Source organism: Megascapheus bottae, chromosome 1 (genome assembly GCF_031878675.1).
Source record: "Megascapheus bottae isolate mThoBot1 chromosome 1, mThoBot2.hap1, whole genome shotgun sequence".
Taxonomy (NCBI): domain Eukaryota; kingdom Metazoa; phylum Chordata; class Mammalia; order Rodentia; family Geomyidae; genus Megascapheus; species Megascapheus bottae.
In genome coordinates, this window is record NC_143509.1 from 57145968 (window position 1) to 57171072 (window position 25105).

Consider the following 25105-nt stretch of genomic DNA (forward strand, 5'->3'; position numbering starts at 1 on the left):
CATACTGAGATGAAAAAATAATAAAAACTGTAGAACGCAAAAAAGGTTCTTAGTGTTGAATGTTTGGAAAAAAGAAAAAAGAAAAATGAATAGGACAATTAGAGATGTGCTGCAATTGCAAAATGGGGTACAGAATTGCAATCCCCAAAGAATATAGAATTCCAGATCTATAGAATATCATGTATCATAATATTATTCCAGTGAAACATACTGCAATAATATATGTTCTTGAATAAAATTAAAAAATTAAAAATCTAAGTAAAGATTACTTTCAACCTATAATTCTATACCAAAATGATCAAATAGAGAAAATTAGCTATGTAATAAAAAATTGATCCATCTGGAAGCCAGTGGCTCACACCTGTAATCCTAACTACTCAGGAGGCTTAGATCTGAGGATTATGGTTCAAAGCCATCCAAGTTAGTAAAGCCTTTTAGACTATTATCTCCAGTTAACACCAAGAAGTCAGAAATGGGGGCTATAGCTCAAGTGGTAGAGTATCAGCCTTGAGCAAAAAAGCTAAGGGACAATGTCCTGGCCCTGAGTTTAAACACACAAATTGATTTACTATGCTCACTTTCATAGGAAGATACTAGAAATGTACTCTGCTAAAATTAGCCAGAAAATCAAGAAAGATGGAAAATAGAAGGTAAGTCCTAGTTAATAGGCAACAGAAGGCACCAAGAGCATCTGGTCCACTGACACAGAAGGATGGTGGTTGGTGGATGAGGATACAAATAAAAATAGGTAATTTGAATTATTCATGTATATAATTAGAAGATGACATTGAATGGATTTGTATGAGCTTTATGAAATTTGGAATCAGTGATGGGTACACACAAAACACACAAATGAAAAAAATAAGCACGACAATTATTTAGTACCAAGAAAATAGAAAGTTGTCCAAGAAAGGGAATTTCATCAGATTATATGAGTTTTGATTCTCAGATGACTATTTGCATATTTTTTTTTATTTTTGCCAGCCCCTGGGGCTTGAACTCAGGGCCTGAACACTATCCTTGAACCTCTTTGTGCTCAAGGCTAGCTCTCTACCACCTGAGTCACAGCACCACTTCCCGCTTTTTCTGAGTAGTTTATTGTAGGTAAGAATCTCACAGACTTTCCTGCCCCCCCTCCCCCTGGTGACTTCTAATGGTGGTCTTCATAGCTCAGCCTCTTGAGTAGCTAGGATTATAGGTGTGAGCCGCCACCTCCTTGCTTCATTTACACAGTTTAATGAATCTGAAACTAGATAATTTACCACTGAAAACATCTTTTAGTCACCACTGGCCTAACTTTGGCCCTGATGAAGTTGTCATGGTTTGGGCAGGTGTGACACTGGATAAAAGCAACTCCTTGACCTTTTAGTTACTGTAGCATCAGATAAAGAAGGAACAATAATTTTAGTCAGAACACCTTCTGTGGTAATAGTCAGGTAAGATCAAAGTGCTTGTATCCAAACATGAAGAATGGGATCATTGGCTTGGAAGAAAGTCCTGAAGACTAGAGTGGCTCCCTCTTTAAGAATCCTGGAAGTGGTGCTGTGGCTCAAGGGGTAGGGCAGTAGCCTTGAGCTGAAGAGTTCAGTGACAGCACCCAGACCCAGAGTTCCAGCCCCATGACTGACCAAAAAAAAAAAAAACAAACCGGGCTGGGAGTTTGGCCTAGTGGTAGAGTGCTTGCCTACCATGCACGAAGACCTGGGTTCCATTCCTTGGTACCACATGAATAGAAAAAAGCTGGAAGTGGTGCTGAGGCTCAAGTGGTAGAGCTCTAACCTTGAGAAAGTCCAAGGACAGTGCTCAGGCCTTAAGCCCAGGACTGGCAAAAAAAAAAAAAATTCTTCCCCACCCCACCCACTCTCCTACCCCCCCCCCACAAAAAAAAAAGAAAGAAAAGAACAGAATCTTGCCTGCCAGGTGCTGGTAACTCAGATTTGTTACCTATCAAGAAGGCTGAGATCTGAGGATTACTGCTTGAAGCCAGCCTGGGCAAGGAAGTCCATGAGACTCATATCTTCAGTAAACTACTAAAAATGCTGCAAATGGGGTTGTAGCTCAAGTAGTAGAGAGCTTGCTTTGAGCCAAAGAAGCTCAGGGACAATGTCCAGACCTTGAATTCAAACTGGCACCCAAAAAGGGGTGGTCGGGTGGGGGGGAATCCTGCCTGTCTGACTCTTGGGAAGTTAAAAAAAGATATTCTAAAAAACAAACAAGCCCAAAAGCAGGCACCAACCACTCTGAATTGGAAAGCGCTTCTGAGGTGACGAACACTGAATTTAAAGAAGGTTAAAGATACTTAATTTTGCTTACCTTTTTTTTAATGTACAAGATCTACATGTCATAAAAATATGTCCACACAAGAGCACTTTTAATAACTTTACATAAAAATACATAGATAAGAAAAGTATTTAACAAAATCTTTTGTTTCTTTGTGGCTCATATTGCAACTTGATGGTAACTTACATTCAGTGAAATCTGGGGTACTGGTTGGTAGCAGAGAACAAGTTTTGCATATTTACAATCATGTAGACACTGATATTAACTTTAGTTTAGAACTATGAGATTAGTATAATGGGAAGACAGGAAAAAGGGAAATGTGAGTGTACTTTAGATTGGTTGAATGAAGAAAGGCACATGGGAAAAATCTTCATCTTTCTGAGTCAGAAGATGAGGTCTGAGATGTGTACCTACTTTTGAGACACTAGATTAAAAGGAAGCAGTGAACACTGTTCAAAGAGTAAGTAGTTGTCCTAAAGAAAGGAGTTAGGTACTGGAAAGAATAGATTTCTAGGTTTTTTGGTTTTGTTTTTTCATAGATTTTGAAAAACTCTGCATCATTACCATGACAAAAATAATTTTTCAAATCAAATGAGTCCCAAAAGCCCATTCTGTGCTGTTATCATTATAAATACCCATACCCTTTGGGGGCCATATGGTGTTAATTGTAGTTCAGAGAATCTGTTCTCTCTGACAGGCTGCAAGATGCTGCAGAGTGCTTGTGTCGGTGGTCTAGGTTTGCCTCCAAGGGTTGTTGCTTACTAGCCCAGTAACCTTGGGTAAATTGCTTAGTCTCTTTGGGCTTAGATTTCTTAATTTTATTTGCTTATTTATTCATGTGTGTGTATGTATGTATGTATGTATGTATGTATGTATGTATGTATGTATGTATGTAGTGCCAATCCTGGGTCTTGAACTCAGGGTTTGGGCTCTGGGCTCTGTCCCTGAGCTTTTTTTTTTTTTCTTAGCCTGCACTCTATCACTTGAGCTATAGCTCTACTTCTGGCTTTTTGGTGGCTAACTGAAGATAACCAATTCATTAGTCTAACCAATTAAAATAGCCTGGTTAGGCTAACTTAGAACTGAGATTCTCAGATTTCAACTACCCGAGTAGCTTGGATTATAGGCATGAGACACCAATGACAAGCAATCAATTTTATTTTCGTGTGTGTGTGTGTGTGTGTGTGTGTGTGTGTGTGTGTGTGTGTGTGTGTGTGTGTATTCAGGGCCTGGGTGCTGTTCTTTAGGGGTTTTTTGTTTGTTTGTTTTTTGCCAGTCCTGGGCTTAAGCTCAGGGCCTGAGCACTGTCCTTGGATTTTTCTCAAGGCTAGAGCTCTACCACTTGAGCCTTAGCACCACTTCCAGCTTTTTCTAAATATGTGGTACCAAGGAATCGAACCTGGGTCTTTGTGCATGCTAGGCAAGCACTCTACCACTAGGCCAAATTCCCAGCCCCATAGGTTTTTTTTTTTTTTTAGCTCAGGGTTAGCACTCCAGCACTTGAACCACAGCTCCACATCTGACTTTTCGGTGGTTAATTGGAGGTAAGATCTCACGGACTTTTCTGCTAGCTGTCTTCAAACCAGAGCTCACTCTTCTAAGTAGCTAGGATTGCAGGGAAGAGGGAGTGGTGGTCTGCTGATTCCTCATCTTTATACTGAGAGGAAGGCTGTCTGTTTTACTGGCTGTTTCAAAGATTAAAGATAGAAGTTGTCATGCCGTCCTATTCTTGTGCTCCACATGATTTTTTACAGCATGCAACCTGCCACTCCCAAGGGATTCCTATCCCTTATAAAACAGTTGCCCTGGGGCCGGGAGTTTGGCCTAGTGGTTAAAGTGCTTGCCTAGCATGCATGAAGACCCGGGTTCGATTCCTTGGTACCACATACATAGAAAAAAGCCAGAAGTGGCTCAAGTGGTAGAGCTCTAGCCTTGAGAAAGTCCAAGGACATTGCTCAGGCCCTGAGCTCAAGCCTAGGACTGGCCAAAAAAAAAACAAAAAACAGTTGCCCTTCCATGTGTCAGGGACCTGTGCTCAGGGATCCCATGGCCTGGAAGAGTCTTGCAGCCAGCCACTATCTGGAGGCTGGGGATGAGAAAGGACAGAGTATGTGTGTCATTGCTCTTGGCCACCCCCAAAGGTTATGAGGATTCTTAAGATTCCCTCTGGTTAGTATGACACTGCTCACTCATTTCTGAGCAGTTCTGAGACATTTCTGTCCAGATAAAATCTGCCAGATGCCATAGGTCATCTTCCTTTCTCTAAGGCTGAGGAGAAGCAGGGCCATGAGCCCCAAGCTAGCAGGGCAGGATGAACCCATCCACTCAAGGGAGGTCTGACCAAAGCTATTCTGCAGCTCCTGAACCCAGAGTCTGCAGGGGTCAGCTTCCCTCTACCCCTGTGCTAGCAGCATCTGCACCGCTGGGAGCAGCTTTTTAGAAATTCAAAACAGGTGTGTTTTTGTCTGTGGGGATGGGAGAGCTGCTTGTTCCAGGCCTCATTTCCCACAAAAGGTTAAAGGCCCACAGTTATGTATATTACCCGGACATATAGAAAAAGCCACAGCAGAGCAGTGGACATTGCTTCCTTCTGAGCTACTCAGAAGATTAGAATATAGATCGAAGGGATAGGAAACCGGCATGGCAAACAGCTGTCTCCTAATGCCCTGGGCCCGGGAATCTGCATCCCAAACACTCGACACCTACAGCCTCAGATACTACAAGGGAAGCAGAGATGGCATGGGGCAGGGAAGCTACTGAGGGAAAGGGAAGTCCTCACCTCTAGGGTGAATGGAGAATAAAATCATATAGCCTTTGCCCCCTGCTCTCCCATGAACTTGTATGCTGGCCACTCATGCCTAGTTTCCTCAGAGATTAAGAGGAGGAGAAAAACACTTGGCAGTGTTGTAATGGGAAGATTAAATCTCCCATTTTCATTTTTTCTTTTGTGGCAGTTTTGAGGTTTGAACTCAGGGCCTCACACTAGCTAGGCTGGTGAGATATCACTGAGCCATGCCTCCAGACCTGTTTCTACTGGTTATTTTAGAATAAGGTCTCACTTCCTGCACAGGTATATGCCTAAGTATCTGCCTACTTGAGGCTTCCCACTACCATGGGGGTCAGAGGCCAGCACCATGGCATGCAGCTTCTCTGTATGGAGATGGAATGTTGAGCACGTTTCTGCCTAGGCTGGCCTGCATCCCTGATCCTCTCAATCTCATCTTCCCACATAGCTTAGATAACAGATAATACACAACAATGTGCCCCACTATGGGTTGAGATGGGGTCTTGTGGACATTTCTAAGCTGGTCTCAAACCACAGTCATTGGGGTCTCAGATTCCCAAATAGCTGGGGTTACAGACACAAACTACTGGGACCTGGCCAAAATCTCTTATGTCGAAGGTTTTCAAAAATATAGTCTTCGGAGACACCCTTCTCCAGCATGTACTCATTTGGGGGCATCTGACTTTAATGTCTGCACATTTCCTGCCCGCCCCACAATGGACCAGGGGTAGTATTAAAGGTCTTTCGTGGCCACCTGCAGCTCTCTAGAATAGCCATGTGGGGTGATAGAGCTTGTGTGAGAGTTGGTACTTGGGGTCTTTGGCCCCAAGCAGACAGACCAAAGCACTGGACCGAAAGAGCATCTTCTTGATAAAGTCTCTGGGGTGAAGCATCTGGCAAGCCTTCCTGGTTCTCTGATATAGTCAGCAGAAACCATACCCTGCAGTCTTCGCTGGCCCTTTCCTAGCATCCTGTACACCCCAGGAGCCACCCACATCCTGTCTTAGAGGGAAATGGCAGGAAAAAGCTGTGTGATGTCTGTTTCTCCCACAGGCCACAGAATGGGCCTCCAATGAGGATACACGTCGGTCGTGCCAGAGCAAAGGGAAGACTGAGGTATGAGACCCTGGAGGTGCTGGTGCAGTCCGAATGAGGCTTGTGGGTGTGGGTTAGGGGAGTATGAGGTCACCTGCCTCAGTGGTGTGGCCTAGGTGAGCTGGGACTCCATGTACAGGTGAAGGAAGAACAGGGATACTGCCCCCAGAGATCTGAGAAGGGGTGTTGTAGGATATTTATTGGTGTGGATATCATGGTGCTATAGAGGAAAGACTCCAGCACTTTACCTACAGTTGTGTGTCTCTCTTTTCTTCCTCTTCAGGAAGAGTGTCAGAACTACGTGCGCGTGTTGATTGTTGCCGGACGGAAAGTGTTTATGTGTGGCACTAATGCCTTTTCCCCAATGTGCTCCAGCAGACAGGTCAGTAGGCAAATGGGCAGGTGAGCTGGAGGGGACACAAGAGGAGGTCTCTTGCCTGTTGGAGTGGGACTGACAAATGTGACTTAAAAAAAGAAAAACCCCTTGGTTATCTCATATTGTTACACTATCTCACTTTGTTATCTGATATATCGGATATAATTGTATTTGGTTATCTGAAATTGGATAGGGAACAGGGAAAAACAAGATGAGGGGTGGGGGAGGAGGGAAGGGAAATGGGGACCATGACATGTGAAAGGGTATCAATGTGTGGGAATTAAGGCACCATTTATCTGGCAAATATCATGTAACCCTTCTATTAATTACAATAAAAAATATATATAAAAAAAAAGGAAAAATTTCCATAAAGGATGCCAAGTTGACTTTGAATTTCAGGTGAACAGTAAATGGTATCTGTGTGTGTGTGTGTGTATGTGTGTGTGTGTGCTGTTTCTGGGGCTTTAACTAGGGGCTCACACTCTTGGTTGGCTTTTTTGGTCCAGATTGGTGCTCTGCCTAAAGTTATGCTTCCACTTCTGGCTTTCTGTTGGTTCATTAGGGCTAAGAGTCATTGCCATGGGGGCGAGAGCATAGCCTAGTGGTAGAGTGCACAACTAGCATGTACAAAGCCCTGCGTTCGAGTCTTCGGTACCACATACTCAGAAAAAGCTAGAAGTGGCGCTGTGGCTCAGGTAGCAGAGTGCTAGCCTTGAGCAAAAAGTGTCCAAGGTCGAAGTTCCCAGGCCCTAGGACTGGCAAAATAAAAAAAAGTCACAGATTTTCCTTTCTGGGGCTGGCTTCAAACCCTGATCCTCAGATCTCAGCCTTCTGAGTGAGATTTCAGGCATGAGCCACCAGTGTCCAGCCAGTAAATGTTATCTTAATATGTTCGGGATGCACTTTTTTTTTTTTTTAAAACAACACTATTCTTCACCTGGAATTTGAGATTTGGGGTCTTCTGTATTTTATTTTAACTTGGAGGGTCCATCTGTTGGTATAGGATTTCACCCTCCATGTTGGTGGCTCCCTCAGTGCACGAGCAATAGGGAGAGTACTGGGGGAGGGGGGGAGGAAGAGGACTACAGGAAACAAATCAGGGATGAAACAGCATTCTCTTCTCCCATCATCCCCAGGTGGGGAACCTCAGCCGGACCATCGAGAAGATCAATGGTGTGGCTCGCTGTCCTTATGACCCGAGACACAACTCCACAGCTGTCATCTCCTCCCAGGGGGAGCTTTATGCAGCCACAGTCATCGACTTCTCAGGTCGGGACCCTGCCATCTACCGTAGCCTGGGCAGTGGGCCACCACTCCGCACTGCCCAGTATAACTCCAAGTGGCTCAATGGTAAGTCGATACAGCCCAGGGTGGGGCTCCCTTCCTTCTGACGCCCTGACACTGTTCCTATGCATGGGGCTGAGGCTTGTTCAGTCAAGAAAGCAGGCAGGGTAGACAAGTATCTGGTGAAACAGAGCATGTTAGGTGAGTCCCAGGTGAAATCAGATGCCCAGAACATATGGAGGGCGAGATATTTGGGGAAAACAAGGTAGAGATTGGTTGAAAAAGTGGTTATGGAGAAGATTAGGGGAGCAGTGTTATGAATGCTCTGCCTCTCTTCCCCACACCCCTTTGGAGAACCCTTATCTCTTTACTACCTAACTTTGTGACCTTTTGAGTAAGTGTTAACCTCTCTGTGCTACGATGTTTTCATCTGTAATGTGGTGTCAATTCTAGTGCATACCTCATACATTGGAGTGAGGATTAAGTGAGGACTCAAATACTTATGATTGTATCTGGCACATAGTAATGCACATTAACTATTACTATTCCTGCACTGTGTAGTAGAGGTAGGAACAGGGTTGGAGCCCCTGGGCAGTCAAGCTGGGAGTGGTCAGGATGCACATTTGAGAACTCAGTCAAATTCTTCTGACTCACCTCTATTCTTCCCTGCTGGCCTGACACACACCTTGCTCCTCTTCTGCAACTTCATCTCAAGAGCCAAACTTCGTGGCAGCCTATGACATTGGGCTGTTTGCCTACTTCTTCTTGCGGGAGAATGCGGTAGAGCATGACTGTGGGCGCACTGTGTATTCTCGGGTGGCCCGAGTGTGCAAGAATGATGTGGGAGGCCGCTTCCTGCTGGAGGACACGTGGACTACTTTCATGAAGGCTCGGCTCAATTGTTCCCGCCCCGGCGAGGTCCCCTTCTACTACAACGAACTGCAGAGTGCCTTCCACCTGCCTGAGCAGGACCTCATCTATGGTGTCTTCACCACTAACGTGTAAGTCCTGGCCCTCTGTCTCTCCTTTCCTTTTCCTGACATGGCAGAGCTCCCCCGAGCTTAACCTTGGTGGGCTTGGGAATGCCCTTGACAGTGAGCCCTCAATCCTTCATGTCTGCAGTAGGGATTGTTGTGCCTCCTGTACGGGGCTACGGAAAGATTTGGGAGCTTACCATTCTGTAAACACTTGGGTTGCTGAGCAGGACAGGCTTGAGCCAGATGGATGGAAAGGAAGCAGAGCTGGATTATGGCTCTATTAACAGGAAATGTAATGACAGTAAAACAGCCTGCCTTGGATGAAAGGGTGGCATCCCTTTCACAGCAGCCCCTCTGAGAGGCTCAGGGATTCTGTGTGGTCCTGCCCAAACTCAGAACTTCACGACTCCTGAATGAAGCCAGCAGGATGTTTTGGCAATCCTGCCACCTCATCCCAGTTGACTGCCACGGAAAACAGAGGCTGGGATCTCCTTCGTGGAGATCTGAAGTTGAAGGGTAGGCCTGTTAGTGGGTTTCAGAGCAGGGAAGAGCAGCATACCACCACTTCTTGCCTTTCAGAAACAGCATTGCTGCTTCAGCTGTCTGCGCCTTCAACCTCAGTGCCATCTCCCAGGCTTTCAACGGCCCATTTCGTTACCAGGAGAATCCCAGGGCCACCTGGCTCCCCATCGCCAACCCCATCCCCAATTTCCAGGTATAGCTTCTCCTCCTCTGCTCCCACCCCCAGACTACCACCCACAAGCTGAGTCCCTACTGCTTGACACATGAATACCAGGCCTGGCCTGCTGTGCTAGGCCTATTTTTTGGGTCCTTGAGAGTGTGATAATCTCTCAGACTATGGGTGAGAAGAAGAGAGTAGGTGAGAGAGCTAATATGCCAGCTCTGACCTATCGATGAATATGACCCCACACTCTGGAAGGGTGGAGAGTTCAAACCTCAGTTCTATGCAGTATAGGGAACCAGGAGAGCACGACACGGCACGTTTGGCCAGAATTTAGCCCAGAGTTTTCTCACAGCATGTCCAGCAAGGGCACTGATGCCTAGAAGGTCTCCAGGTGCACTTGTAATCCGGAGCTGTGAAAGATCTTGGCTTTACAGTCCAGAGTCCTGACTTACATCCAGCCTGCCTCTGTGTGAATGTGGCAGGTGACCCAATCTCCTTGAGTCTCTTTTTCCTTATCTGCAACGAAGAATAATACTATATGGTAATACCTCATATACATGTGTGAAGATGACATGCCTAGAACATCATAGTACCCAGTAATAAGTGAATAATTACCTTACAGTTTTGGATTAGGAGACATAAGAACTTCGAGCTGGTTGGGATAAGGAGAAAGAAAACAGGTTGGCCCAATGTGAAGAAAGGCACTTAAGAAACACATAAAATCTAGGTATTGGTAGCTCACACCTATAATTCTAGCTATCCAGGAGGCTGATATCTGAGAACTGAAATTCAAAGCCAGCCTGGGCAGGAAAATTCATGGGACTCTTATCTCCAATTAACCAGCAAAAATGCTGGAATTGGAGGTATGGCTCAAGTGGTAGAGTGCCAATGTTGGGTGAAAAAGTCAAGTGAAAGCTGGAGACCCCAAATTCAAGCTCCAGTATCAGCACAAGACAGGAGAGGGGGGGGACAGGAGACACACAGAAAGAGAGAGAAACAGACACAAAGAGAGACAGACATAGAGAGCGGGGGAGCGAGGGAGGGAGGGAGGGAGGGAAAGGGAGGTTGAAAGGAGGAGGGAAGGAAGGAGGGAGGGAGGGAGGAATTACTGGAAATAGTCCAGACCTCTTGTCTTCTGCTGCTTTTTTCCCCAGCCTTGGCAGGTTCCCCTAGGTCCCTCGCCTATGTGCCACTTGCAAAGAAGGGGCATCCTTCCACGGAAGGGGACCAGGCAGGGATGTTGGGGCGGGTGTTGGAGAGTCAGCAGCCCCCCTCCAGGCCACCTGGGTCACCGTGAGCAAGCGGGTGGGTCGGCGCTGGGTGACCCAGCTCCCCTTCCCCGCAGTGCGGCACCCTGCCCGAGACCGGCCCCAACGAGAACCTCACGGAGCGCAGCCTGCAGGACGCGCAGCGCCTGTTCCTGATGAGCGAGGCCGTGCAGCCGGTGACCCCCGAGCCCTGCGTCACGCAGGACAGCGTGCGCTTCTCACACCTGGTCGTGGACCTGGTGCAGGCCAAGGACACGCTCTACCACGTGCTCTACATCGGCACGGGTGAGCCGGCCCGGCCCGACCTGGGCTGCAGGTGGGGAGGCGATTGCCGGGTGGGGCAGGGTGGGGCTTCGAGGTTCCGGGGCTTCAAGACCACCTTCTGTCCGCCCCCCCACCCTCCCCCGCCCCCTAGAGTCCGGCACTATCCTCAAGGCGCTGTCCACCACCAGCCGTCACCTCCGCGGCTGCTACCTGGAGGAGCTGCACGTGCTGCCGCCCGCGCGCCGTGAGCCCCTGCGCAGCCTGCGCATCCTGCACAGCGCGCGTGCGCTCTTCGTGGGGCTGAGCGACGGCGTCCTGCGCGTCCCGCTGGAGAGGTGCTCCGCCTACCGCAGCCAGGGGTAAGGTCCCCCTCCCCAGGGGCGGCGCCCAGCCCGATTGGCAGGTGGGTCCTGTCAGGGCCAATCACGGTGGCATCCCTGCCACAGACTCCAGTTGTGTGTCTTTGGACAAGTCATTTAACCTCTCAGAACCATGGGTTCCTCTTCATAGTCGATCTTACCCGCAGCACTTGCATTGCCTGAGGCGGCGGGGGCACGGGGTGGGGGGGAAGAATCACTTTAGCTTCATTGAGGCGTCTGGTTGGTTGATGGCAACCCCACATGGTTCAGCGCGTTCTAGCTTCTTTGATTTACTCTGCTCCTTCGGTTCCAGGAGAAGTTATTCTCTTTGAAACAGTAGCCCTTCCTTGTTGTCCAGGTGTGCGTTGAGACAGCTCTAAACTTGTCTCTTTTAGAAGCAAAGAAATCCAGGTGGTGAAGCCACGTGGAGGAGGTGCACTGGCCTCACATTGCTTCTGAGATCAAGAATCCATGCCACAGTGTCAAATGACATCATCAGTTTGGCATCAGTATTTACGAGTCAGGGGAACTAGAGCCAAGTGGAACTGTATTCCAGATTCCTAGACCTAAACGCTGCCCAGGCTGTATCCTCTCCTCAGTCATCAAAAGCTGGCACAGCCACAGCCATGTGGACTTCTGCAGCCTTCGCCACAGAGACTTCTGGCTGTGCCATCTGTCTGAGAGATCTGAGACAAATGGTATCCAGTATGCCAAAGGGCTGTTCTTCGGCCAGTGTGCTGGGAGCTGGGCAGCGAGGCGGGCTGGGTGGAGGCTGCATGGATGTGTCGGTGGTAGCTGGGGCAGGGCAGGACAGAGCGCAGGCACTTAAACTACCATCAGCCTGGACTCCTGGCTCCATCAATGAACCAATATTTACCACACCCAACTATATTCAGGACACTTTTTGCAGAGTTGTTGATGTAAAAGGAGGCAAGATGAACAAGCCATGATACTTACTCAGAGCTCTGGATGTCTGGTTAGGAGAGAAACCCTGTCTGTAGCTGCCATGTGGGGAAAGATCAAAGGATATAATGGAAGGACTCCTGTAATGGAATTAAGCATACCTTGGGATCCATCTCTATTCCATCATCCCCTAGCTGTATTATCTTGAGCAAGTTACTTAACCTTTTTGAGCTTCAGTTCTCTTAACAGGAAAATAGGGGCAAGCTGGTGGAACAAATGGTATTTAATTTATGTAGAGTTTGTAAGGAGTGAGGATAGTATTGTGACATGTCCAGTCTAGCAAATCATAAGCAGTAGCTGATGCCTTTATTCCCTTAAAAAAAAAACCCTCTCCAATCACACTGAGGAGCAGCCTAGCCTTTTGGGTTCTGTGGAGTCTCAGGATCTGTTACACTGAATGCAGATAGCACTGCCTGGCAATGAATCATGGGGCTAGTAGCTGCTGACAGCTTTTCTCTCATCTCTTGTGTTCTTCTTTAACATTTGTGTTGTTATTAAACATTTCACATATGCTTCATTCTCAAAGATGTTATAAATCCTGAAAGGCAAACCCAGTAGCCAGGATTATTCATATTCCACCAGGGAGCCTTATCCAGCTTGAGGTACAGAGTAGCCTGTTGCACAGGACTGAGCCTTTGGTTGACTAATTATTTGGCTTGGAAGAGGTTAGTACAGAAGAGGTCTGGAGAATAACTAGATATTTTTTTCATAACAAGGTCTTGCTATATACCAGGTTGACTTCTGTCATGCAGTCCATCTACCTCAGTCTCCTCACAGCTGGAATTACAGGTGTTTATTGTCATTCCTGGCATGGCATAGGAAATGGGTTTGGAAAAATAGATGGAGACCTGCTGAGAAGGCCAAAGGAGGAATTTGACCTTAATTGCATGACTTTGAGTCCTAAAGTGCTTGTGAAGCTGCAGAATGAAGTCTTGGGCTGCATGGAATGGTGTTTTACTAGGACCAGTTGGACAGCGGCTAGCAGTCATGACATGGGCAGATGGTTTCCAACACAGTTCTATAGAGGTGTGTCCAGTTCACTCCTACCATGGAGTAAGGTGTCATGAAGTTGGTTGTATTCTGATATTTCCACCCTTTCTTATTTCATGAGTTTGGAATAAGAACTTGGAATGGACAATGAAAACCTTGCAAAGTCACATTACTGCACGGTTAATAAAATGACACAGCAGGTATGTGCAGCCAATATTTATTGCAGAAGTCTAGAAGCCGACTGCCAATCACAACATATAAGAATTTGTCTGAGCTGGGTACAGTGGCTCACGCCTGTAATCCTAGAATAGGAGGCTGAGATTTGAGGATCAAAGCCAGCCCAGGCACAAAAGGACCTGAGACTCTTATCTCCAATGAACCTCTAGAAAAAATGGGAAGTGGGGCTTTGCTCAAAGGTAGGGTGGTAGCCTTGAGCTGAAGAGCTCAGGGACACCCCCCCCCAGGCCCAGGGGGGGGCAGTAGCCTTGAGCTGAAGAGCTCAGACAGTGCCCAGGCCAAGTTCAAGCCCCATGACCCACAAAAAAAAAAAAAAAATTTGTCTGGCCGGGAGTGTTGCCTAGTGGTAGCATTTTTGCCTAGCATGTATGAAGCCCTGCATTCAATTCCCCAGAACCACATACACAGAAAAAGCCAGAAGTGGTGCTGTGGCTCAAATGGCAGAGTGCTAGCCTTGAGCAAAAAGTGTTCAAGGACAGTGCCCAGGCCCTGAGTTCAAGCCCCACGACTGGTCAGAAAAGAAAAAAAAAAAAGAATTTGTACTAGCATGAGGTGTGCCATTGGTGTATTACTGTGTCCTGAGACATTTCATACCTATGTCTTCCATCTCTCCAAAGCTTGTATGAGAAGGAGAGTAGATAAGCAGAGGGGAACCACTGGACTTCAAGGAGTTATTTTCAATGGCCTTCTTCCACTCAGACAAATCTCAGCACTACAGGGCACAGCCAAGACTCCAGTCTGACCTGAGAAGAGCAGTGCACACATAGGGAAGAGCCAAGGGAATTGGGTTCCATGAAGCAGATGCTCAGTGCATGGATCATCGTCTTTCTCTGTCCCTCAGGATGGTCCTGTACATCAGCTCATTCACAGATCCTCTTGCCTTCCCTGAAAGAGCAGAAAAGCCCATGCTCATTTGGCGTCTCCTCTCAACCAAACCCTTGTACTTCCTCAGTGTTAAGTAACAGCCATTTTCTCTCAAGCCCCAAGATGGCCTTTCCATACTGAATAGCTCTCATTGTGAGAGGGACGCTTCAGAGAGCTGGAATCTGCCCACTCACTCACTTCTCTCGGTGCATCTCCATTCCACGTGCAAGCTCATGTAATAAACCTGCTCACTTTTGTGAGACAATACAGAAAAAAGAAAAGAAAAAAAAGTGGTGATATTATTGGCCTGTTGGCTCCTTTTATGAAAAGAACTCTAAATTGCCTCAGGTTTCTGCAATCAAAAGTGAACTGTAACTCTCTTCAACCTGGGGCTTTCATTTTCTTAAGCTCGTCTACCTGTACCATTAGCTTTGACTCACTCTTTGGCAGATTAGGGGGTGATGCACTTGAGTTAGGGTGACAGTGACCCTCTTTAGTTCGTCTCAGCAAGAAAGCATAAGGAGTCTCAAAGGCACCTTAGGCTGACAGGGACAGAGCCGGGCAGGAGAATCTGATCTCCCCTTCCTTCTTTGGGACTTAAACGACACTCATGAGAGTGCATGAAAGGGGAGTTTGGAGACAGCCTCCACTCTGAAATTTTCTTCCTTCTTTTCCTGTTCTCTCACAGATTAGAAAAACAAGGCACTTTGTCACTTGGCTTTGGATCCTCTGAAGTCATGGAAGGGTGAGGGTGGGCACTATTTAAAGATTTTAGTACCTGGGCCTCTTCTAGTCTCCAAGGGCCCAGAGATAGGGAAGCTTTTTGTGCCCAGGAGATTCTGATTTGCAGTGAAGACTGGGAACAGCTGCTCTAGAACTGGTGAGGCCATGAGGAGGAAGTAGCACAAAACATCCTGGCTTCCTCCAGAATCTTCTTTCCTTCTACAAGCAAATGCAAATTTTCTGTCTTTAACTATTTTCTTTGCTGGCCAACACTTGTTTCTGATAGATGGAATCGTATCTTTTCTTATTATCCGTTAGAAGTCATAGATAATTCTTTCTTGCCTAGTTAATTTGTTGATGAATACTGTATGAGTTACCTCTTGACTTTGATGTCCCTTTCTGGAGGTTGGGGTGAAGTAAATGCAGGTATGGGCTTTGGTTTCTGCTCAGTTGAAGCATGGGGGGGGTGGGGAATTAGCAAGATTTTTCCTCAAAAACATGCTATGCATGTGGTCCCAGCTATGCAGGAGGCAGAGGCAGGGGTTATGATTTGAGGCCAACCTTGGCAAAGTTAGCTCAGTGAAAAACAAACTAAAAGCAAAAAGAAATGTGTGGGGGAACAAGAGGTAGAGCCAAGCTTCAGGTCCAGGTGTACTGGGGAAGAGACAAAAGATCATGAGTTAGCCTGGGATAGAGGACAACATTGTTTTCTTCAGCTACTTCAAGAGATTGGGAAGCTTCTCACGGAAATTCTTTTTTTCTAGCCAGGCATGGTGGCTCAGGCCTGTTATCCTAGCTACTCAGGAGGCTGAAATCTGAGGATCACGGTTCAAAGCCAGCCAAGTCACTAAAGACTGAAACACTCTTCAATTAATCACTAGAAAACCAGAAGTAGCCCTGTGGTTCAAGGGGTAGGGTGGTAGCCTTGAGCTGAAGAGCTCAGGGGCAGTGCCCAGGCCCAGAGTTCAAGTCCCACAACCAGCAAAAATAAATAAATAAATATTTTTTTTTCTCTGGAGCCCACAACCTGTTGAATTCAATGAAAATAAAAATCTCATTTGACAGGAGACTATCTTGAAGTCTCAAGAGAAAAGAAAACTTCCATCCTGGAGAGGTGCAAAGTTAAACCCCATGACTGTTATGTCTGTTCCTCTATCTGCCAGCCTCCGAAGCCCTTTTGGCCAGGGGAGAATCTCTCAGCAAGCTCACATAATGACATGGGCTCTCCTTCTTGGCAGTCCAGCCCCACTTTCTCAGGTATATTTCTACACCTGTGCCACTGTGCTTTCTATGTCCTCTCTAGCAAATCTGAGCAAGGAGGTGGAAGCTGGAGGAAAGAGTAGAAGCAATCAGGCATCCCCTGGGATGGGTAGAGGGGCTCTCAAAGGGTTGGAGGGTCCCTTCTTCCAGCTCCAGGCTTGGATATTCTTCTTTATTTAGCAACACAAATCCTGCAATCTTCTGTCTTAAAGTCCTGCCAGGGAAAATTAAAATTTCTTATTTCAAAATGTAATGGATACATTAGATGATTAGATCAAAAGAAGTAAATGAAGAAAGGAATCCTGGAATATGAGAAGTGAGGGCATGCGGAGCATGCACTGATATGTGGACCATTATCTTTTGTTGGCCACTATAGAGAGACGAACTGTGAGATCAGGGAAGGAAGGACCTGGGACGTGACCTCCTTCTGGCAGCTGAGCGCATCCTTATTCTGTGAAAGCCTGGACTCTGCTTTTTCCCCCTACCAAACAGCTTGCACTGTGTACCTTGCACTGTACCCAGGATCCTCGCATCTGATCTGGGTTTTGCAGAATGGACCCACATTCACTTATGGTATGAAGTCAGACATGATTCCAGCTGCAAGGCAGGATGGTGAGAGAAGCATGGTTGAGAAACCTAAACCTAGCCCTAGCTCCGCCTAGCATAATTTGTGTGTTCTCAGAAGAAATCTCTCCTCTCTTCTCCTTTATACAGTAAAGAGCCTCGGTTACAAACACCAGTCACTCATATTGGCTCCCTTTTGAATTGTCGAGAGGTTTAAAGAAAAATCACCCTACCATTCTTGCTCAGGGTGGAGGGGCAAGAGAATTCTTAAAGGCTTTTCTTGTAATTCTCAGAGTCAAGAATCTCCCCCTCTCCTTTTTTTTTTTTTTTTTTTTGTGCCTGTCACAGCTCTTGAACTTAGGGTCAGGGTCTAGGCACTGTCCCTAAACTTTTGTGCTCAAGGCTAGTACTTTTATCATTTGAGCTACAGCTCTACTTCTGGTGTGTGTGTGTGTGTGTGTGTGTGTGTGTGTGTGTGTGTGTGTGTGTGTGTGTGTGTGTGTGTGTGTGTGTGTGGTTAATTGGAGATATGAGTCTCATAGACTTTTCAGCCCTGGCTGGTTTCAAACTACAATCCTCAGATAGCGGCCTACTAAGTAGCTAGGATTATAGGCATGAGCCCCAGTGCCCAGCTGAGACCCACTTTTAAGGTGTTCTCCAGCTGTAATCAGAGAATCAGACAAACACAAGCTTTTTGAATTTTCTGCAGCTCATATTTCCTGTAGCCCCAGATTAAGGACTATGAAGTCCTCATTCTTGGGGAAAGCAGATCAGTCTCTTGATTATGGTGATGTTTCTGGAGTGTTTGATACTTTGGGCTCTCTGGGTTTCCTCCATACAATGTGGAGATAATGGTGTGCACATGTCCACCTGATGCTGCATTCATTTATTCATGCTTGTAAAGTGTTTAAAATGATACTGGAGAGTTATGGGAGTGGGCAATTTGATGGGGAGAGATACTTGGAGGGATATGTCCAGGTATGTTGCTGCGATGAAGCTCAGGCTGGAAAACCAATGGGCTGGGTTAAGTCTCTGGACCTCTATCTTGGCAGGACATGCCTGGGAGCACGAGACCCATACTGCGGCTGGGATGGGAAGCAGCAGCGTTGCAGCACGCTCAAGGACAGTACCAACATGAGCCTTTGGACGCAGAACATCACAGCCTGTCCCGTGAGGACCCCTTCTTGTCCCTCCCTGCTTCAGAACCTTCCCTTCAATCCTCATCCAAACTCCCAAAGTCCCCCTCTGAGTCTTGTTCTACCACTGTCCCTGCCCCACATGACAGGGGTCCTGCCCCATATGTGGACCTGCAGGTTCGGAATGTGACCCGGGATGGAAGCTTTGGCCCATGGTCATCATGGCAACCGTGTGAGCACTTAGATGGAGACAACTCAGGCTCTTGCCTCTGCCGAGCCCGATCCTGTGACTCTCCCCGACCCCGCTGTGGGGGCCTGGGGTGCCTGGGGCCAGCCATCCACATAGCCAACTGCTCCAGGTAGGTGAGGACAGGGCTTGGATGGGTGTCTTCCCAGGATGTAGGGGCAAATTGGGGAAACAGGACATCCCCCAAGATGTTGAACAGATAAATAGAAAACTGCCTCTTCTAGGGGCCTAGACCAGTGGCTAATGACCAAGATGTTGAACAGATAAATGGAAAACTGCCTCTAGGGGCCTAGACCAGTGGCTAATGACTGAGGCAGGAACCATGTACCCTAGGAGAGTCTCCATGCCACTGGGGAAGAAGTCTTGGCCTCATAAGGCATTGGTGAAATGCACGAATGGAAAGGAAGCCTAGCCAGGCATGATAATCACTTCCAAAGACGGGCTACAATCAGCCTGGTGGTCCAGACCTGAGCTTCAGCATGGTATGGGGGCAATCCTCTATTACACAGCCTACAAGCCGGACCTTGGCGAGCACCTAACCATTCTGTATTTCTCTACCTGTGGGTTACAGTATCGACGTGAGAGTGATTGAGAAGATGAAAGGAGAGAGCCGTGCAGAGTGCTTGCACCTTGCTCAATGGTCATACCAAGCAATAATTGTGACCCGTCTTTTGTTGTTTCATATTATATTCACTAATGTAACCCTCACAACAACCTCAAGGGGTAGGAATGCAATCATTAATCTTAGAGATAGCTATGCCACTAAGTTTATAGAGTTCAATTCTGAATGCTTGACTCAAAGTGCACAAGAGAGAGAGGAGTATTTGCGTGTGCAGGTTACAAGGTTGTGTGTTAAGCAATGGTTAACCAAAGAAAAGGAAAAAGACAGGTGGCAAGTTGGCAAGGTGCCTGGACCCTTTTCATGCAAAGAGTGCATCCTTCGCCCTGGCACAGACTGACCTATGCAAGAGGCTCTCAGTACTCATTTGAGCATGAATATGCAAGTCCGCTTGAGATGATAGCCAGGCTAGGAGCTGCTAGTTTGTTACCGTCTGCTCCTACCTGAAAAAATGCCAAAAGCCACCTGCCCAGATGCACAGCAGATCGAAGAAGCTAGGGCTCAGAGCGGGCATCTGTCTCTGTCCCCTCCACCCCACCAGGAATGGGGCGTGGACCTCGTGGTTACCGTGGGCGCCATGCAGTACATCCTGTGGGATTGGCTTCCAGGTCCGCCAGCGAAGCTGCAGCAACCCTGTGCCCCGCCATGGGGGCCGCATCTGCGTGGGCAAGAGCAGGGAGGAGCGGTGAGCTAGCGCGTGGCTGGGGGGAGCGGGCACCCCTAGACGGGGATCCAGCCTTCCCCAGAGTGACTCTCCTGCCATCCCCTCCCGCCCCCGCCCAGGTTCTGTAATGAAAACACGCCATGCCCCGTGCCCATCTTCTGGGCCACCTGGGGCTCCTGGAGCAAGTGCAGCAGCAACTGTGGGGGCGGCGTGCAGTCGAGGCGTCGGACCTGTGAGAATGGCGACTCGTGCCCGGGCTGCGGCGTGGTGAGGGTCCGGGGAGGGGGCCTGGGCGGCGGGGGCGCGGGCGGGCCCGCCTGGAGGCCGCGGGGCTCTGAAACCACGCCGATCCCCTAGGAGTTCAAGACGTGCAACCCCGAGGGCTGCCCCGAGGTGCGGCGCAACACGCCGTGGACTCCGTGGCTGCCCGTGAACGTGACCCGGGGCGGCGCGCGGCAGGAGCAGCGCTTCCGCTTCACCTGCCGCGCGCCCCTGCCCGACCCCCACGGCCTGCAGTTTGGAAAGAGGAGGACCGAGACTCGAACCTGCCCGCCCGATGGCTCGGGAGCCTGCGACACCGATGGTACCGCGCGGGACCCGCCCCCTCCCCCCCTGCGCGGGCCTTGGGGTTCGGGATCCCCAAGGTGGCATCCCGGGCGGAGCAGGCCTCCTGGCGCACAGCCTGGCTGAGCTCCGCGCTGTCCTCCCCAGGCCTGGTGGAGGATCTCCTGCGCAGCGGGAGCGCCTCCCCGCACTCGCTGAGCGGAGGCTGGGCGTCCTGGGGTCCCTGGTCGTCCTGCTCCCGGGACTGCGAACTGGGCTTCCGCGTCCGCAAGAGAACGTGCACCAACCCAGAGCCCCGCAACGGGGGCTCGCCCTGCGTGGGCGACGCCGCCGACTACCAGGACTGCAACCCGCAGGCCTGCCCAGGTAACCCTGCGCCCGGGCGCGCGGGCCCAGCCGGCCCCTCATCCGCCTGCCAGCTCTGCCAGGGGCTCCAGAACGGTTCCGGGGTGGTTTATTTGGGGGGGGGGAAGGGGGTTGCCCAATCCTGGAGGCTTGAACTCAGGGCCCGGGCGATGTCCCTGAGCTTTGGAGCTCAAGGCTAGTGCCCTACCTACCACCTGAGCCACAGCTGCACATCTAGGGGTTTTGGGGGGGGGAGGGGAGTGTTTAGTTTCTTGGAGGTAAGAGTCTCGGGGATTTTCCTTCTGGCCGCAACCCCCAAATCTCAGCTAGGATTACAGGCGTGGGCCACCGGAGCCCTGCTCTCCAACGCAGTACTCTGCCCTGACCCTGGAGGAGGTGGCTACTCTGGTCGGGTAGGGCATTTCCTAAGCCTGCCGCACGGTTTTCTCTCCCCTCGTGGGTTAGCCAGGCAAAGAACCTGCGTTTCTCCTGGAAACCAAGGAGTTCGTTCCTCTCCCTACTGGTCTTCCCCGGCCTCTGCAGGCTGCCCCTCTCCCCCGGCGCCCCGCTTATTGTGGTGTGTTGAGTGGGGACGGGGTGATCTCATGCCGTCCACTTGCAGTGCGGGGTGCTTGGTCCTGCTGGACGGCGTGGTCCCAGTGCTCTGCCTCGTGCGGTGGGGGCCACTATCAACGCACGCGTTCCTGCACCAGCCCCGCGCCCTCCCCAGGCGAGGACATCTGTCTGGGGCTCCACACGGAGGAGGCATTATGTGCCACACAAGCCTGCCCAGGTACCGAGTGCATCCACTAGGGCTGGGGAACATCGTGGAGCCTCTGGTCCCCGGGAGGGAGTCAGAGGCACTCACCCTACCACCCGCAGAAGGCTGGTCACCGTGGTCTGAGTGGGGTGTCTGTACTGAGGATGGAACCCAAAGCCGGAGCCGGCACTGTGAAGAGCTTCTCCCAGGACCTGGGGACTGTGCTGGCAACAGCAGCCAGAGCCGCCCCTGCCCATACAGCGAGATTCCTGGTAGGTTCTTATGTTAGCAGCTTCTCGCCCAACTCGTCCTGCCCCTAACGTCTTTCCCTTTTATAAATTTGTGTCCCTGGGCTGGGGTCCCAGTGCAGAATGACAGACAAAAGTCCCACCTTTTACCCACACATACTTTGGGCTTGGGTCCTTCATGGAGAAAGGGCCCTTCATAAAAGAGGGGTCTCCAATAGGCCTAGGAGAGGAAAGGCCCCCAGGCCCACATCTGCAACTCAGCACCTGACCCAGGGGTCCTGCAGACCACAGCAGGAGGGAGCATTCCCTCTCCCCCTCTCCTAACACTCTCCACCTGTCTTCCTGCAGTCATTCTGTCTGCCTCCAGCGTGGAGGAAACTACCAGCTGTGCAGGTAACAAGAGCCTCTGCTGAGGCTGTCTTTCTACCCCTTCTCCACCCCCACTCCAAAGTCTAGATCCTTCTCACTTCCACTTCAGACAGCCAAACCCTGGTGTATGGGGGGGGGGGCGGGGGCTCACTGCTTTGTCACTGTGTGCAGGAAGATCTTGGCAATTCCACCCAGCTCCCCCAGCTGAACCATCTGCAGTCTATAGCTAAGAAAACCATTCTTTGGATTGCCATCTCTGACTCAAGCCACAGGTTGTCCTGTGAGAGAGGCCCTGGTGAAAGATGGCCCAATGTCCCTGTTTCTTTTGGCTGGCTCAAAACCTTGTCTTTTCTTCATGCCCCACACTCCTCTTGCTGTCTTCCCTTCCAGGGAGGCAGTCGAGATTGCACCTTTCTCACAGCGGCTCTTTGTTACCACCTGTCTGTCCTCTTCCAGGATTCAATCTTATCCACCTGGTGGCCACAGGTGTCTCCTGTTTCCTCGGCTCTGGGCTTCTGACCTTGGCGGTGTACCTGTCTTGCCAGCATTGCCAGCGCCAGTCTCAGGAGTCCACAGTTGTCCATCCTGCCACCCCCAACCACCTGCATTATAAGGGCGGGGGCACCCCTAAGAACGAGAAATACACACCCATGGAGTTCAAGGTGGGAATCCTCTTACATTAGCACAGAGCAGGGTGATAAGTAATTGCCCTGGCCCTAAGGTTATGTAATGGAATAGGATCTGGAATATCCCCTCACTAGCTGGCTACTGGACTAGCCCCCTTTCCCATCTCTCCCGTCATTCCTTTCTATCTTCCACAGACCCTGAATAAGAATAACCTGATTCCTGACGACAGAGCCAACTTCTACCCATTGCAGCAGACCAATGTATACACGACCACCTACTACCCCAGCCCGCTGAACAAGCCCAGCTTTCGACCTGACGCCTCACCTGGACAGCGGTGCTTTCCCAACAGCTGATCTCTCCATCCTGGGACTCGGGCTCCTTGCCTTCTCAAGGCACAGAGCGATGGGGATCGGACAGTGGTTTGCTCCCTCTGTATCAGGCCAAGAACTTGTGGCCTGGGCTGTGGAGATCCCATCAGCCTCATAGATCTCGCACTGGTGGTGAACATGGGGGAGAGGGCTGACTTCAGGCTAGCACATGGCTGTGGACCTTGTTCAGCCCAGGTCTCTCATGGCCTCCTTGTGACCCATCATCAGGCTGACTCTCCCCTGCCACATCTGAGCTGTGGACTTTCTGGGCCTGTGAAGAATTGGAGAATAGAGCTGGCAGGAGGGCAGACTCTTAGATTGAGGTTGGAAATGACTTCCAGAGGCATCACCAGCCAAATCCACCCCTGTCTCTCTGACCCCAAGGCCTCAGATGGATCCTGCTGGTGTCTGATGGAAGTAAATAAATGGCTCAGTAGCTCTGGATCTCTGCCCAGGGATGGACCATTATGGTGCTGAGCCCTATGACCTGGGGACTGATGCTGGTCCAGATTGTCCACCTCTTCCTAGCAGTCTGTATTTCATCCAAGGATATTCCTCTGGTCAGAGGACATGAGTATTGGGAATTGGTGAAGGGACTCATCCTTGCCAAGAAGCCCTTTAATCTGGCCTGGAACAAACATTAGCCTTGCTCTCCAAATGCTTGAAAGGTAACCCTTCAAAGGAAAGCTAAGAGCATAGGAGGCAGAGCCTGGCCTCCATTTCTCAATAGAGATGCTCTTCCAGTTGCTGCTCACCAGAGTTGTTGGCTGAGACCTGCCTGGGAGATTTTGCTGGCTCTTATCTATTCAGGAGCGTGCACGAGCACACACACACACACACACACACACACACACACACACACACACCATCTGCTGCAGCAACAGAAAGGATGGTAAGCTGTGGCATTATTAATTAAAGATGACATCCAGCCTCTGAATGTAACTGTGTTGGTGCATATGTGTGTGGGCCCCTCTTGGCATAATCTAGTACATCAGAGCAATACCCTGAGGTAACAGATGGTTTCTCAAGGTAGAGGAAACAATCCAAGTTGAGTCTGACTTTAACAGTGGATACCATTCCATGTGTGGGTTTATATACATATATGCACATTTTGCCCTAGTCCCTTTTCAGAAAGAAGTTGAGGATAAACAGATTTGTAAGTGGGGACACAAGGCATACTAAAGACAACGCAACAGGAGACATCTGTACCTGCTCCCAGAGCAATGGTTCTTGGCAACAGCTTTAGGTGAAGGCAGAGGGATCTAGCAGAAGAGTATTGATGAGAGTAATTTATGAGATATTTTGGATGCTGTTTAATAAAACGAGATTGAAAAATGAGTGAATCTGTGAGGTGAGGGAAACCTTAATGTGATTCCTGCTGAATTAAATAAAAATAACCTCAGAGCTCCAGCCCACCAAATCAGTGCTGCCATTTTAGACAAGATTGATGGACACGTTAAACTGAGAGAGCAATTTCCTAACTTAATAGGGAAGATCAATTTTGTGAGATTCCCAGCAGAGTTTAATTGTAGGTAGGCTATAATGCCTATGTGATCCAGGGAGAGGAGGATCTTGGGGAATAGAAGAAGTACTTGGAACCTGAAGGTGCCTAGAAGGGAGGAGGAGAAGGAGGAACAGAACCTGCTCACCTGAGACAACTAAAATGCCAGTGTCCCTAGGCCAAAGTGGAGCCCAGTCCAGAGCTCATGCATGTGAATATTAGCAGTCTGTCTGGGATTCCTGATGGGTTCCCATCAGCTCCCTAAGTCTCAAGCTTATAGAGGCCTATGACATAGACATTCTAAATCCTGGAGTCTCAGAATCCCTTGATCCTGGTAAAGCCAATGAAGGTATGTTTCGAGACACAGTGTCTGCCTCAGCCTTTGATAGGTCATTGGCTATGTCTAAGTGGAAGGATTAGACAGGCCGAAGGCAAGTGGTCGTGGGGAATCCCAGGTAATGGTATCACCAGAAATGAGATCCTTGGGTTCTTAACGTGGCATGCACGCGCGCACACACATCTCCATTTCTAAAATGTGTGGCTTTGGAGGCACAAGCACCTCCAGAATGTATGGGAAATGTCACATGGCACACACAGGAGCAGGCATGGTTGCCAAGGGCTATTTATTGACTACCCCCAGCCCAGAGCTGCTCTTCTGACAAAGAGGGCATAGCGCTTCAGTG

At 49.2% G+C, this 25105-nt stretch overlaps 1 protein-coding gene across 1 annotated transcript in view; it reads left to right on the top strand.

Annotated features, from left to right (window-relative positions):
• Sema5b (semaphorin 5B) overlaps positions 1-24116 on the top strand; it is a 45240-nt gene extending 21124 nt beyond the window's left edge. The window contains exons 4-21 of the mRNA XM_090345357.1: positions 6119-6181; positions 6444-6542; positions 7673-7886; positions 8536-8821; positions 9377-9512; positions 10828-11035; positions 11166-11373; positions 18027-18144; positions 18288-18469; positions 19518-19661; positions 19760-19907; positions 19998-20223; positions 20352-20570; positions 21172-21342; positions 21432-21581; positions 21906-21950; positions 22383-22588; positions 22748-24116. Coding sequence (XP_090201483.1) covers positions 6119-6181; positions 6444-6542; positions 7673-7886; positions 8536-8821; positions 9377-9512; positions 10828-11035; positions 11166-11373; positions 18027-18144; positions 18288-18469; positions 19518-19661; positions 19760-19907; positions 19998-20223; positions 20352-20570; positions 21172-21342; positions 21432-21581; positions 21906-21950; positions 22383-22588; positions 22748-22906 — 2982 coding nt within the window. The 3' untranslated portion in view covers positions 22907-24116. The remainder of the gene's footprint in view (positions 1-6118; positions 6182-6443; positions 6543-7672; positions 7887-8535; positions 8822-9376; positions 9513-10827; positions 11036-11165; positions 11374-18026; positions 18145-18287; positions 18470-19517; positions 19662-19759; positions 19908-19997; positions 20224-20351; positions 20571-21171; positions 21343-21431; positions 21582-21905; positions 21951-22382; positions 22589-22747) is intronic.
• The last annotated feature ends 989 nt before the right edge of the window (positions 24117-25105 follow it).